General features: G+C 40.8%; 1 protein-coding gene across 3 annotated transcripts in view; it reads left to right on the forward strand.

The window, feature by feature from the left end:
* The first annotated feature begins 7235 nt into the window (after positions 1-7235).
* SRBD1 (S1 RNA binding domain 1) overlaps positions 7236-15432 on the forward strand; it is a 227919-nt gene continuing 219722 nt past the window's right edge. For all 3 annotated transcript variants that reach the window (XR_009599843.1, XM_012172342.3, XM_004005979.5), the window contains exons 1-3: positions 7236-7277; positions 9683-9762; positions 10574-10748. Coding sequence is in view for 2 of the 3 variants with exons in the window: in XM_012172342.3 (XP_012027732.3) it covers positions 9683-9762; positions 10574-10748 (255 nt within the window). In the remaining variant the exon portion in view is untranslated. The remainder of the gene's footprint in view (positions 7278-9682; positions 9763-10573; positions 10749-15432) is intronic.

A 15432-nucleotide genomic window follows, 5' to 3' on the forward strand; every position in this document is an offset into this window, starting at 1 on the left:
GCCTCTTGATGAAAGTGAAAGAGGAGAGCGAAAAAGTTGGCTTAAAGCTCAACATTCAGAAAACGAAGATCATGGCATTCGGTCCCATCACTTCATGGCAAATAGATGGGGAAACAGTGGAAATGGTGTCAGACATTATTTTGGGGGGCTCCAAAATCACTGTAGATGGTGACTGCAGCCATGAAATTAAAAGACGCTTACTCCTTGGAAGAAAAGTTATGACCAACCTAGATAGTATATTCAAAAGCAGAGACATTACTTTGCTGACTAAGGTCCGTCTAGTCAAAGCTATGGTTTTTCCTGTGGTCATGTATGGATGTGAGAGTTGGACTGTAAAGAAGGCTGAGCACCGAAGAATTGATGCTTTTGAACTGTGGTATTGGAGAAGACTCTTGAGAGTCCCTTGGACTGCAAGGAGATCCAACCAGTCCATTCTGAAGGAGATCAACCCTGGGATTTCTTTGGAAGGAATGATGCTAAAGCTGAAGCTCCAGTACTTTGGCCACCTCATGCGAACAGTTGACTCAGTGGAAAAGACTTTGATGCTGGGAGGGATTGGGGGCGGGAGGAGAAGGGGACAACAGAAGATGAGATGGCTGGATGGCATCACTGACTCGATGGATGTGAGTCTGAGTGAACTCCAGGAGATGGTGATGGACAGGGAGGCCTGGTGTGCTGTGATTCATGGGGTCGCAAAGAGTCAGACATGACTGAGCGACTGAACTGAACTGAACTGAGTGGTGGTTACATGAATGTATATGTTTGTCAAAATTTAAAAGTTGAGTTTTACTCTATGTAACTTACACTCAATACATCTGACTTAAAAACAAAAACAGGGCTTCCCTCGTGGCTCATTGGTAAAGAATCCTCCTGCTAATGCAGGAGTTGCCAGTCCCATTGCTGGGTCGATGGAGAAAGAAAGAAGAAAAGAAGAAAAATGGCAAGCCACTCCAGTATTCTCACCTGGGAAATTTCACGGACAGAAGAGCCTGGTGGGCTATAGTCCATGGGATCAAAAGAGCATTAGATACAACTTAGCAACTAAACAACAAAAACAAAAAATACACAAATTTGGACATAGACTGGTCTGACACATGATGCTTTTCTAAATTTGAATTTCAGTTCATCTATGAAGCCTCCAGTATTAAAACTCTGACTATAGCATTCTGAATGAATGTTTCAAATAAGCACCTTGCAGGATAGTTCCAGCTCATTAAGCTGCAGGATGAATTCAAGGTACTGGAAACCAAGTACTGGTTCTGATGTATAGAGTTTTCAGACATGGCTTCCTGTGGTGAAAAACAAAATAAATCTGGGCCCACTATACTGCCTTTCATTCCTTCCCCACAATCAACCAGCCATGCCGTCATTAGGATCCTAAGGAGTTCTCTGGGGTGTCTATGTTTGGATCTCAGGCTATTCAATGGATATTTTAGGTCTTTGAGATGGTCTCTGGATACTACTAGAGGATGAGAAACTCACCAGGAGAAAAATTTGCAATTTGTCTGTGCATGGAAGCAACTGATTGAGTGTCAGCGATTGAGCTAGTGAATTTGCCAGACAGGTGAAGATGGAACAGTGGGCCATGCAATAGATACAGTATTTTATCTATGATTCAGACTTTTTCCCTCTTAGTGTTGCTTTTAATTACATTTATTACAAAAATTACTTTGAGGATTTATAAAAGATTAAGTGCACAAAACACTGCAAAATTCAGTTTTCAGGTAAAGATTAAAATTATATTCTAGTGTAATAAGTAAAGCCCACAATTTTACTTCATGTAAAATAAATTTAAATGTATGTAATTCTTATGAATCATGCCTGAATACCAATTTCTTTGAAAAATCTGTACAATTAATTTCCTCAGGCTTAACTGATGCCTTCTCAAGATCAATTTAATATTTTTTCAAAACTCAGGATTTTAATCTCTTGAATCTTTTTTTCTTTTACACAAAAGAAAGACTGACAAACTCACTCTGGGCTAGAGCAATGTCTTCATTACCAGACTAGCACTCTGGAACTATGCTGCTGTTCCCAGTTAGAATGAAAGAGTAACAGGAAAGTCTAAATTTGGGAACTTATCTACCAGCCTAGTCTACCTCACTTGACAAGAAACCCTTTTCTCATCTGGGAAACAGAGGCAGTTCCCTCTCTACTTCCCAGTCTCTTAGATCTTGCAGGAAATTTCTAAGTTCCTGACTGAGTTATTGAGAGAAGCTCATTGAAGCCAATCTGTTTTGTTTTGCTTTTGAAACATTTATTTAAGTATTTGTTGGACTGCACTGGGTCTTTGTTGCAGCCTGTGAGATTACACTGTGGCATACGAACTCTTATTTGCAGCATGTGGGATCTAGTTCCCTGACTAGAGATGGAAGCTGGGTCTCCTGCATTGGGAGTGCAGAGTCTTAGCCCCTGGACCATCAGGAAAGTCCTGAATCCGGTTAGTTTTAGTGTTTAGAAATGAGAACTTCCGACAGTGGGAGAGTGGATGGGCAGGAAGCAACACACAAATTTATGAAATAAAGCTCAGTTTCAATTTGTACATCCTCTAATGTGAAACAGTCCCTTTTTTTGACTTTGTTGGGTGACTGGCTCTAAGTAATAAAATCCAAAAGTACACCTGATTTTTAAAATGGTAACCCACTTTCAGTGTTGCAGGAAAACTTTAGACTACTTTTCTAGTATAAGGAAGGGCTTTTCTTTATTCCAGGCACATTCTTGAGACCAAGAGCTACTGTACTATTTTATTGAGTACCTAGTATTTGTCAATATTATTAAATCTCGTGTCAGTGGAGGGAGAAAATGGAGAAAGGGAGACCAAAATGACTAAGACTTAGTTCCAGGACTTAGATCCAAGTATCTTACAATTTAGTGGGTGAAACTGTTGCATCTATATTAAATTTTTTTTTTCTCATGGAACTTAAATTAGTTTGAAGTTAATAGGGAGAATGGCTTTGTTCTATTTTAGGTGGGAAGATAGTAATTTATTTAGTGCATTTAGAGATTCAGTGGTTCTTGAGCATCTCAAAGATTCTGAGTCTTACACTGGCCACCATAATGGAGAAAGAAAAGACCTTTGCTTCAAGTTGGTGGAAATATTTGGATATCTTTAATGAAGAGTACTGGATAGGAGTATGGCAGATCACTGGTTTTGAATTCCAGATCTGCAATTTAATATTTGACATGACTTTAGAAAAGTTATGTAACTTACCATACCTTGGCCTTCTTATTTTATAAAAAGAGGATAATAGCAACATCTCATTGAGCTGATATGTTAATAAAATACACAAATAATGTAAAAGTATAAACTTAGTGCCTGGAACATGGTAGATGAGGAATAACTGTAAGTTATTACTATTATTATTACAGTAATGCATACCAATGAATATCATATGATGAGCCATTTGCTTTGGAACAAGAAAATAAATAACCTCCAAGAAAACCCAAGACATGTTTTAATTACTCCTAAACTCTACTGCATTATTCTCAGGTGGGTGTTCAGATTATTCCAGGCTGTGAAACTAAATCCACGAATTTCTTGGAATTCAGCACTTAAGATCCAAAGTTAAACAACACACTGGGCAAGGTCTTAGAGAGAAAAAGCAGTTTTTGCAGTGGAGTCTGGTTTATACTTAGTGATTACAAATTTCCCTTGACAGCTTTTAGTGTAAGTGGCTTTCTTGCAAAATTCCAAGGGAAATATGTTCTGGACTGTCTCATTTGCCTTTGGAGTAAGTCAACACCTACATTAATTTTAGAGGATTCTGTCCTACCTTTTATTTGCCCCATATGGCTGATGTCTGATATCTAAAACTTTACCAGGTTATTTACTTTAACTTAGTAATCTTTTTTCTTTCCCAGCTGAAAGACTAATATCCCTTGTGGAGGAGAGGCGAGTCAAGGTCCAACACTGTGGGGGCCAAGCCCTACTCTTGTTCTCACTGATTATGTGGCTATTGCCATGCACAACCTAGCCCTTGAATCTAGATTGTCTTGTCTGTAGTCTCTTGTGACTATATCTAGTCCTCAGCTTTGTTTGAAAATTCCTTCAGGGCAGAACTTATGTCAAAAGATTTTGTAGAATATTGATTCAGCTTGATTTACCCTTACCTTAAACCTGTGTAGCACAATTCAACATCAAAATTAGGTGAATGATAAATAGGAAATTGTTGTTGTTGATTATGACCTGGTTTCACTTCCCCAAAATCTAAACTGTAATGTGTGCTCTAGTAGTCTTTTAAAATTAGAAATTGTGGAACCCACCGTAATTGTAGCAGAGTTCCAGATCTCCTGGAACTATTATAAAAGGCAACCCAGGGCTTCAAATTAAGAAAAAAAAATCCCTAATCAATCTCAGAAATGGATCCTTACTGCCCAGTATCTTAGATATAGAAGAATGGCCCTGAATAATGTTAGAGTCCTGTTTTCCTCCCCATTGCAAAAATTATCCAATAAAAATTATGTTCACTTAGCACCCAAAGGATCTGAAGCTTGCTCAGCTCTTCAATATGTTAGAATTGCTGGAAATCAGTGAGTAGCATGGAAGGTTGCTCTTAGAGTCTTCTAAGACAAATCCCTGGGCTTTTGATTTGCTTAATTCTAATTTAGACTAAGAGCAGTCTTATTTCCCTAATTTTACAGTCTAAGTTTTTGGGCTCTTTCTGTGCACTTAGAGTTTAATGTACCTAGTGAAAAAAATACAACAACAACCACAACCAAAAACGTCATTTTTCATTTCTAATGAGGACTAATTATGAGAAAATATATTCAAGGTAAGATGAAATAAGAATTTCTTGGGAGGCCTTTATAATGACTTTTAAATTCAGTTAATAAAAATAAGTGGGGCTGAGAGTATAGAAGTGGGGTTAAGATACTTGGCCTCATCAAAATAAAAAGCAGGAGCTGTTTTTGTGTTTTGTGGGAAGGGAATGAAGCTGATGGATCTGCAGGACATCTCACCTAGGATACTAGGTTATCAGGACTTAACACACAGCACTTTTCAAGAATCTAAAAATGAAAGGAATTTTTCTATCTCGCCCAAGAAAGTTACATAACTAGGACCTGCCTTTGCTTCAAGTAAATTAATTCATGAGTACTCACCCCTCATATGTGCAGGGAACCTTATCAGGTAAGGAGTGAGATAGAGAGGTAGACTGTGGGGAAAAAAAATCCAGAGACATAAAGCATTTGCCCAGAACACTAGAAAGTTCTTCAGTAAACTGAGTTTCCAAATTGGTGTGCCTAGCAGTGTACCTGTGATTCCTCTTTTTTTTCCCTTTTTGTCCTACCTGGTCATGTGGAGATCTTTCTTTCAATTTTGGTTGTTTGAATTATTGCGTCAGTAGGTATTCTGTGAGAACTATTCCAGCTATAGATGTATCTGGGCTTCCCAGGTAGTGCACTGGTAAAGAATTGGTCTGCCAATGCAGCTATTCGGGTTCAATCCCTTGGTCAGGAAGATCCCCTGGAGTAGGAAATGATAATCTACTCCAGTACTCTTTCCTGGAAAATTCCATGGACAGAAAAGCCTGGCTATAGTCCATGGGGTCACAAAGTGTCAGACATGACTGAGCACACACAATAAAAAAAATTTTTTTTAACTTATTTATTTTTGGCTGTGCTGGGTCTTTATTGCTGTGCATGGGTTCTCTAGTTGCCTCCAGCAGTGGCTGCTCTCAAGTTAATGTGCACAGGCTTCTCATTACAGTGACCTCTCCTGTTGCGGAGCACAGTCTCTAAACTGTAAGCGCTTCAGTAGTTGTGGCACTGCAGCTTAGCTGCATGCGGAATCTTCACTAGTCAGGGATTGAACCTGTGTCTGCTGCATTCAGGCAGATTCTTAACCAGTGGACCGCCAGGGGAATCTTAGATGTATTTTTCTTTTCCTAGATGTTTTTTTGATGTACTTGTGGGAAGAGGTGCTCTCACTGACCACTCTACCATGTTGATAGGTGTCTCCCCTAAGCTGCCTAAGATACCTAAGCAAGAGAGTAATGATGCTAGATCTAAAGTGTGTTAGTTGTTCAGTAGTGTCTGACTCTTTTCAAGCCCATGGACTATAGCCCGCCACAAGAATACTGGAGTGGGTAGCCATTCCCTTCTCCAGAGGATCTTCCCAAACCAGGGATCCAACCCAGGTATCCTGAATTGCAGGCAGATTCTTCAGCGTCTGAGCTACCAGGAATGCCCCACCAGGGCTAAACCCCCCCATAAACCTCAAGGACCCTGTGAGGGCTTATCCATTCCGTTCAGTTCAGTTGCTCACTCGTTTCCAACTCTTTGCCACCCCATGGAGTGCAACACGCCAGGCCTCCTGTCCATCACGAACTCCCAGAGTTTACTCAAACTCATGTCCATTGAGTTGGTATTGCCATCCAACCACCTCATCTTCTTTCATCCCCTTCTCCTTCCGCCTTCAATCTTTCCCAAAATCACAGTGTTTTCAAATGTTAGTTCTTCACATCAGGTGGACAAAGTATTGGAGTTTCAGCTTCAGCATCAGTCCTTCCAATGAATATTTAGGACTGATTTCCTTTAGGATGGACTGGTTGGATCTCCTCGCAGTCCAAGGGACTCTCAAAAGTCTCCTCCAACATCACAGTTTAAAAGCATCAATTCTTTGGGGGCGCAGCTTTGTTTATAGTCCAACTCTCACACCCTTACATGACTACTGGAAAAACCATGGCTTTGACTTGACGGACCTTTGTTGGCAAAGACGGACCTTTGAGGGCTTATCAGAAGAGGGAAAATTTGGATATGCCCGTAAGGTTATAGCAAACCCTTATCTCCGGGTTTAAGAAACACCCTTAGGAAAGTTAATTACCGATATTTAACATTCACGTTAGAAAGACTAAAACTTGATTTTCATTTTTCCATTGAAAATGACAATGCAATAAACAGAAACATAATTGAAAAAAATTTAAAAGAGGAGAGAAGAAAATAAAAACAAAGCGGATTAAGAGAAGGAGAAATAAGAAAGACAGGGAGGCGGGGTTGGCCTTTCCAAACACCTCGGGCCCCACCTCCGACGGGTTCGGGTAAACCGAGCCCCGCCCCCAGCCCTGAAAAGGGTCCCATCCCAGAGCTTCAGTGAGACCCTCGTTCTAGCCTCGCCTCCGTTCACCGTGGCTCCACCCCATTCTGGGAGATGAGCGCCTAAGCGGCGAGTCCGGGGGGATCGAGGCGGGACTTCCGGCGTTTGAAAAACTTCCGGCGGGAACCGGAAGATGTTGTCTAGCACACAGAATCACGGAGCTTCTGACACGCCGGGCGGGAAGGTGAGCCGAGCGTCCGCCTTCGCGGGCTTCCTGCGGGCTCGCTGGAGCCAGGTGCCCGGGCTCCGATATTTTTGGGACCATTAAAAAAGTTCTGAGCGATCACTAGGGGAATAACATCCGTTTTTAAAGTGAGGAGTTTCATTACATATTACTGCAGTATCCCATCCCCTACCCCCTCGGAAAACCCATCCTAGCTGCTGCGTGTCACCTGGCGCGTCTTCTCAGTCAAATTTCAGCACTTAGTACATAAGCGCAGTTGTGGGAAAGCCAGGTAGACCTAGATGGTTTTTATACCTCAAATAAGCGGAGGTGGGGTAGGAAGCGCTCTTTTGACTCTCAGATCATGTCCCGGGCAGAACCTGCTGGATCCTCAGCTCTGTGCCTAGGGGCACACTGATCTGGTTAAGTTGTTTGTGGGGAGCTTAGTATCTTTAGCTTTTTATTCTTGGGCGGGTCAGGTTCACAAGGAAGAGTCTTTACACACTACTCCCTAGATGGTAGGAATCTGTCTGGCGGCTTTTTTGGGAGCACTCTGGGAGAAGGGGACCGGGAATCTCTGTAAGGTTCCCCTACCAACAGCTGTACTTAGTATCCCCTAGTTTAGAGACTCTGTTTTACCTTCTCCGGAGAAGAAACCTCCAGACTTTCCTGGGGCGTTTGTTAAATTCATGAAGCAGAGTAGAACTTGTAGAGACATTCCTTTGCCTCAGACAGCATACACCCAGCTCTTACTCACTTTACCCTTAGTTCTGAGGTATCAGATACTGTGTCCTGTGCTTTTTTTGGAGGATACTGCAGAGAAAATTCGGAGAAGGCAATGGCAACCCACTCCAGTACTCTTGCCTGGAGAATCCCAGGGACGGGGGAGCCTGGTGGGCTGCCGCCTATGGGGTCGCACAGAGTCGGACACGACTGAAGCGACTTAGCAGCAGGAGAGAAAATTGGTTTGGTTCTGAAATGCTCCCACTGCTGACTTGGGGGTTTAATTTTTACATAGTAAAATCTGCTGATATTTTAGGCTTTTGAAATTTTGAGTCATGCCTAGAAAAAGCTTTATTCTCCCATCTCCACTCAAAGTTATGAAAATATTACTTTTTGTAGTACTGTAGTTTTTTTTTTTTAATTTGGTACCATTATATCATCAGTATGGAATGTATTTTTAGTTCATGGTGTGGAAGCAAGAATTAAACACTTGTTTTACTGCAGAGGATAGCTGGTTGTCATACTACTAATTGAACAATTCATTTCTGTCCTGGTTTGAAATGCCACCGTATCATACACTGACTTCCTCTGTTTCTGTGTTGTGGTACAATACATTCAACACAGAAATCACAAGTTATCTATTCCTTTATGATCAGTATCAAGGAGCACTTATTTAAGGAATGATGGCCTTGAGAAACATAAAATTCCAAAAAGGGGGTGAAGGAGAAGATGGAAGAATTTTCTGTCTACTTCCTTTTGTTCTGGTTCCCTCGGGGTGCTTTCCTGTCCAGTATTTCTGTACCCACTGTACTGAGTTGAGGGGTAGCTGCCAGGAGGATGTGTTCCCTTTTTTTGTGACAACCCCTTTGGTATTTCTGGGAGGTGTTCCTTCTCTCAGAAGAAATTAGAACAGAGGCATTATAATGTAGGCTTCGTTTAGGAACTTGTTGAAAGATTTACAAGCATGGTAGAGTCCAGTGTAGTTTTTAGGTTTGACATACGTTCTTTAGGTAGTAAAATTATGAGCTAAAGCAAAATTTGTGTATTGTATGACATCTCTGGCTGTTTGACTCTTTTTTTTTTCCATTTAGAGCTGGGCCTTTGAATTTCGGAAATACTTTCTAGTGGCATTTGTGATTTATTATCCTACTTAAATATTGTGAAATTTTATAATAAGGGACTAGATTATCTTGTTTTAGGAACAACCTGGCTGCTTAGTCAATCAGCATCATGTAATCGACTGTCAGCTTTGTAGATCGGCATCAAATGTACTCTTAAGAAGATAAGAGGGAAGACATTTCTTGTCTTTGAGATACAGTTTAATAAAGGACTTTATTATTTGCTGACTGATAAGTTATCAAATAATACTTCGAGTATATGCAAGCCTATAATTCTGAAAAAAGAAAAAAATTAAGAGTTCTCACCCTATAGGACTTATATTTTTCCAAAGATGGCCCACACTCACCAGGCTTTTGAAGTTATTGGAAGGCTGTTAGCTGCCCTTATAATTGGCAGCCATAGAAGGGAAAACAAATGTTCAGGCTTGTGAATGATTGTCATTTTTTTCCTCCTATGGCATTTTCTAGCAGAAGAGCTATTGGAGTGTTAGTTTTCAATGGCACATCATTTTGTAGACAAAATAAGTTATCAGTCATTCAGGGGATTTAAATCATGGTGATTTCATGTTATATTTCTTCTTCCAGATGTCATCATTGCCAAGAAGAGCAAAAGCAAAGGTCCAGACTGTGATATCCAAAGATGAATTCTCTTCCTTCTCTGAGTTGTAAGCATACTTGTTTTATATGGCGTGGGAGAATGATGTACATTTTAGGGATATGCATTCTGTCATTTACTAACTTAAGTCATTTTTTTTGGAAGAAAGCTTTGTTTTTTCATTCATTCATGCAACAAATATCTATTGAACTCACGGTATTTATTGAACAGAGCTGTGTTCCAGGCTCTGTTTAGGTGTTGATGATACACTGTTGAACAAGGAGAAAGTGACCAACTAAGTATATAATATAATATTTACACTAGAATATATGATCCATGGAAGTAGAGGAGTTTTTTATGTTTATTTAGAGCACAGTTTCTCAACTTCGGCACTATTGACCAGATAATTCTTTGATATGGGAACTGTCTCTGTAGGATCTTTAGCAGCATCCCTGGTCTCTACCCATTAGTTGGTTATATCCCCCCTCCCCGACCTGAGTAGTAACAATCAAAAATGTCTTTAGATATTGTTTAAAAATGGAAAACCTCACCATGACTATGGTGTGACATGACCCATTTACTATTTACTACTTAAGGTAATAAATAATTTCCTATGTCTTGAGTATATGGTTGTGTATATTGGCTAGGTAAGAGGAAAATGAAGGAAGACCTGTGATTTATTTATTTATATTTATTTATTTATACCTGTGAGGGTATTTCTGGTCAAATTTCTTGGTTCAGTTCATAGTCTGAATTCACATCACTACATTTTATTTTAAACACCTACCTTCTTTTTTTTTTCAAGAATCATATGTCTCTTTTTCAGAAACCTTTAGCATTTGGCTTCCGTTTCCTGAAAATTTTTGTCGTTTTACTCACAGATCATCTGCCTCTGAAGATGATAAGGAGGACAGTGCCTGGGAACCCCAAAAGAAAGTCCCCAGAAGCCGTAAGCCACCTGTTTCCAAGGTGTCCAAACCAAAGAGAGTACCACGAGTAAAGAACACGCTGCAGATCAGCGATGGCTCAGAAGACATGGCTGTCAAGGAGGAGCTGGTAGGTACTTTAGCTGGATAGAGGGAACCTTGCAGTGTCTTTTTTTTTTGGAGGGCACCCACACATGTTTATTGTGGCTGAGCCCCCTGCAGTGTCTTCTTAATTAGTGATGCTACTTTCTCCTTATATGGACTAGGAAAAACCAGGTGAATGGCATAAACTGCGGAACAGTGGTGTCCTCTGCCGGGGGTCTTAATAGTATTTACCATCAGATCTGTCACACTGGAGGAAGAAGAATATTTATCACCTGGCACATATGTCTGTCTTGCCATAAGCAAACACTGTATCTGTACCAATCTGGATTAAAAGACACCAACAACAATAAATTATAGGCTTTGTTGCAGTATCAAAAGAATTATGCATTTCTAAAAATCATTCCCTGTGGTATTTCTAAAAATAACAGCTTCCCTAGTTCATTTAAAAGAATAACTCTTTTAATATGCAGTGAATGCCTGACTTCCCCAGGACTCATTTATTGTGGATAGAGGGAGAATTACATTGCACCTTGCTGTGTCCTTCTATCAGGCTTTTGAATTGATCTTTTCTCCTATTAGCCAGTACCTCTGTTTCTTCATCTTTACAGGCAAACTTTTCACTAACACACTTTTAGTGGGTAGGTGAGTTGATTTTACCTATAGCTAAGAAAACCACAATCACAGAAAATTGACCAGTCTATGACATGGACCACAGCCTTGTCTAACTCAATGAAACTATGAGCCATGCTGTGTAGGGCCACCCAAGACAGATGGGTCATGGTGGAGAGTTCTGACAAAACATGGTCCACTGGAGAAGGGAATGGCAAAGCGCTTCAGTATTCTTGCCTTGAGAACCCTGTGAACAGTCTGAAAAGGCAAAAGAAAGGCCACTGAAAGATGAACTCCCTAGGTTGGTAGGTGCCCAGTATGCTACTGAGAATGATGGAGAACTAACTCCAGAAAGAATGAAGAGACAGAGCTGAAGCAAACACAACACCCAGTTGTGAATGTGACTGGTGATGGAAGTAAAGTCCCATGCTGTAAAGAGCAACATTGTATGGAAACCTGGAATGTTAGGTACATGCTACTGCTGCTGCTAAGTTGCTTCAGTAGTGTCTGATCTGTGCAACCCCATAGACGGCAGCCCACATGAATCAAGGCAAATTGGAAGAGGTCAAACAGGAGATGACAAGAGTAATCATAGACATTTTAGGAATCAGCAAACTAAAATGGACTGGAATGGGTGAATTTAACTCAGATGACCATGATATCTACTACTGTGGGCAAGAATCCCTTAGAAGAAATGGAGTAGCCATCATGGTCAACAAAAGACTCTGAAATTCAGTGCTTAGATACAGTCTCAAAAATGACAGAAAGATCTCTGTTCATTTCCATGGCAAACCATTCAGTGTCACAGTAATCCAAGTCTATGCCCTGACCAATAATGCTGAAGAAGCTAAAGTTGAACAGTTCTATGAAAACCCAAAAGACCTTTGAGAACTAACACCCAAAAATGTCCTTTTTGCTATAGGGGACTGGAATGCAAAAGTAGGAAGTTGAGAAACACCTCGAGTAACAGGCAAATTTGGCTTTGGAGTACAGAATGAAGCAGGGCAGAGGCTAACAGAGTTTTGCCAAGAGAATGCACTGATCATAGCAAACACCCTCTTCCAACAACACAAGAAAAGACTACACATGGGCATCACCAGATGGTCCACACTGAAATCAGATTGATTATATTAGTAGCCAAAGATGGAGATGCTCTATACAGTCAGCAAAAACAAGACCGGGAGCTGACTGTGGCTCAGATCATTAACTCCTTATTGCCAAATTCAGACTTAAATTGAAGAAAGTAGGGAAAACCACTAGACCATTCAGGTCTGACCTAAATCAAATCCCTTACTACTATCCTTGGAAGAAAAGTTATGACCAACCTAGATAGCATATTCCAAAGCAGAGACATTACTTTGCCAACAAAGGTCCATCTAGTCAAGGCTATGGTTTTTCCAGTGGTCATGTATGGATGTGAGAGTTGGACTATGAAGAAGGCTGAGCGCCGAAGAATTGATGCTTTTGAACTGTGGTGTTGGAGAAGACTCTTGAGAGTCCCCTGGACTGCAAGGAGATCCAACAGTCCATTGTAAAGGAGATCAGCCCTGGGTGTTCTTTGGAAGGACTGATGCTAAAGCTGAAATCCAGTACCTTGGCCACCTCATGTGAAGAGTTGACTCATTGGAAAAGACTCTGATGCTGGGAGGGATTGGGGGCAGGAGGAGAAGGGGACGACAGAGGATGAGATGGCTGGATGGCATCACCAACTCGATGGACATGAGTTTAAGTGAACTCCAGGAGATGGTGATGGACAGGGAGGCCTGGCATGCTGCAATTCATGGGTTCGCAAAAAATCGGACACAACTGAGCAACTGAACTGAACGACTATACAGTGGAAGTGACAAATAGATTCAGGGGATTAGATCTGATAGACAGAGTGCCTGAAGAAGTATGGACGGAGGTTTGTGACATTGTATAGGAGGCAATGATTAAGACCATCCCCAAGAAAAAGAAATGGAAAAAGGCAAAATGGTTGTCTGACTAGGCCTTACAAACAGCTATGAAAAGAAGAGAAGTGAAAAGCAAAGGAAAAAAGGAAAGATATACCCATTTGAATACAGAATTTTAAAGAACATCAAAGAGAGATAAGAAAGCCTTCCTCAGTGATCAATGCAAAGAAAAAGAGGAAAACAGTAGAATGGGAAAGACTAGAGATCTCTTCAAGAAAATTAGAGATACCAAGGGAACTTTTCATGCAAAGATGGGCACAATAAAGGACAGAAATGGTATGGACCTAACAAAAGCAGAAGATATTAAGAAGAGATGGCAAGAATACACAGAAGAACTATACAAAAAAGATCTTCATGACCCAGATAATCACGATGGTGTGATCACTCACCTAGAGCCAGACATCCTGGAATGCAAAGTCCAGTGGGCCTGAGGAAGCATCACTACAAACAAAGCTAGTGGAGGTGATGGAATTCCAGTTGAGCTGTTTCAAATCCTGAAAGATGATGCTGTGAAAGTGCTGCACTCAGTATGCCAGCAAATTTGGAAAACTCAACAGTGGCCACAACTGGAAAAGGTCAGTCTTCATTCCAATCCCAAAGAAAGGCAATGCCAAAGAATGCTCAAACTACTGCACAATTGCACTCATCTTACACAGTAGCAAAGTAATACTAAAAATTCTCCAAGCCAGGTGTCAATAGCACGTGAACTGTGAATTTCCAGATGTTCAAGCTGGATTTAGAAAAGGCAGAGGAACCAGAGATCAAATTGCCAACATCTGTTGGATCATTGAAAAAGCAAGAGAGTTCCAGAAGAACATCTATTTCTACTTTGTTGACTATGCCAAAGCCTTTGACTGTGTGGATCACAATAAACTGTGGAAAATTCTTCAGGAGATGGGAATACCAGACCACCTGACCAGCCTCCTGAGAAATCTGTATGCAGGTCAAGAAGCAACAGTTAGAACTGGACATGGAACAACAGACTGGTTCGAAATAGGAAAAGGAGTCCATCAAGGCTGTATATTGTCACCCTGCTTATTTAGCTTATATGCAGAGTACATCATGAGAAATGCTGGGCTGGAAGAAGCACAAGCTGGAATCAAGATTGCTGGGAGAAATATGAATAACCTCAGATATACAGATGACACCACTCTTATGGCAGAAAGCGAAGAAGAACTAAAGAGCCTCTTGATGAAAGTGAAAGAGGAGAGTGAAAAAGTTGGCTTAAAACTCAGCATTCAGAAAATCAAGATCATGGCATCTGGTCCCATCACTTCATGGCAAATAGATGGGAAAACAATGGAAACAGTGACAGACTTTATTGTTTTGGGCTCCAAAATCACTGCAAATGGTGACTGCAGCCATGAAATGAAAAGACGCTTGCTCCTTGGAAGAAAAGTTATGACCAACCTAGACAGCTTATTAAAAAGCAGAGACGTTACTTTGCCAACAAAGGTCCATCTTGTCAAAGCTTTGGTTTTTCCAGTAGTCATGTATGGATGTGAGAGTTGGACTATAAAGAAAGCTGCGTGCCAAAGAATTGATGCTTTTGAACTGTGGTGTCGAAGACTCTTGATAGTCCTTTGGACAGCAAGGAGATCCAACCAGTCCATCCTAAAGGAAATCAGTCCTAAATATTCATTGGAAGGACTGATGCTAAAGCTGAAACTCTAATACTTTGGCCACCTGATATGAAGATCTGACTCTTTTGAAAATGCCCTAATGCTGGGAAAGATTGAAGGTAGGAGGAGAAGGGTAAGACAGAGAATGAGATGGTTGGTTGGCATCACCGACTCAATATACATGTATTTGCACAAACTCCAGGCATTGGTTATGGACATGGAGGCCTGGCGTGTTTCAGTCCATGGGGTCGCAAAGAGTCAGACCCAACTGAGCAACTGAACTGAGTTGAACTGAAGAAAGTATTGACTTGTTAGAAGAGTTTGGAGGTTTTTTATAAAGGGTGGCATAGCTGCACTTAAAAGTAGCCTGGCCATCTAAATAGGAAATATATCTTAGTTGCATGGTTCTTTGTTTTGGGGTCACTAACCCTTTGATAATTTGATTATAGTTATGAACTTTCTCTTCAGGAACACATGTACATGCCCATCCTCTAAGTTTTAAAGTTTAAGAGTGTACAACTTAAGA

Source organism: Ovis aries, chromosome 3 (genome assembly GCF_016772045.2).
Source record: "Ovis aries strain OAR_USU_Benz2616 breed Rambouillet chromosome 3, ARS-UI_Ramb_v3.0, whole genome shotgun sequence".
NCBI lineage: Eukaryota > Metazoa > Chordata > Mammalia > Artiodactyla > Bovidae > Ovis > Ovis aries.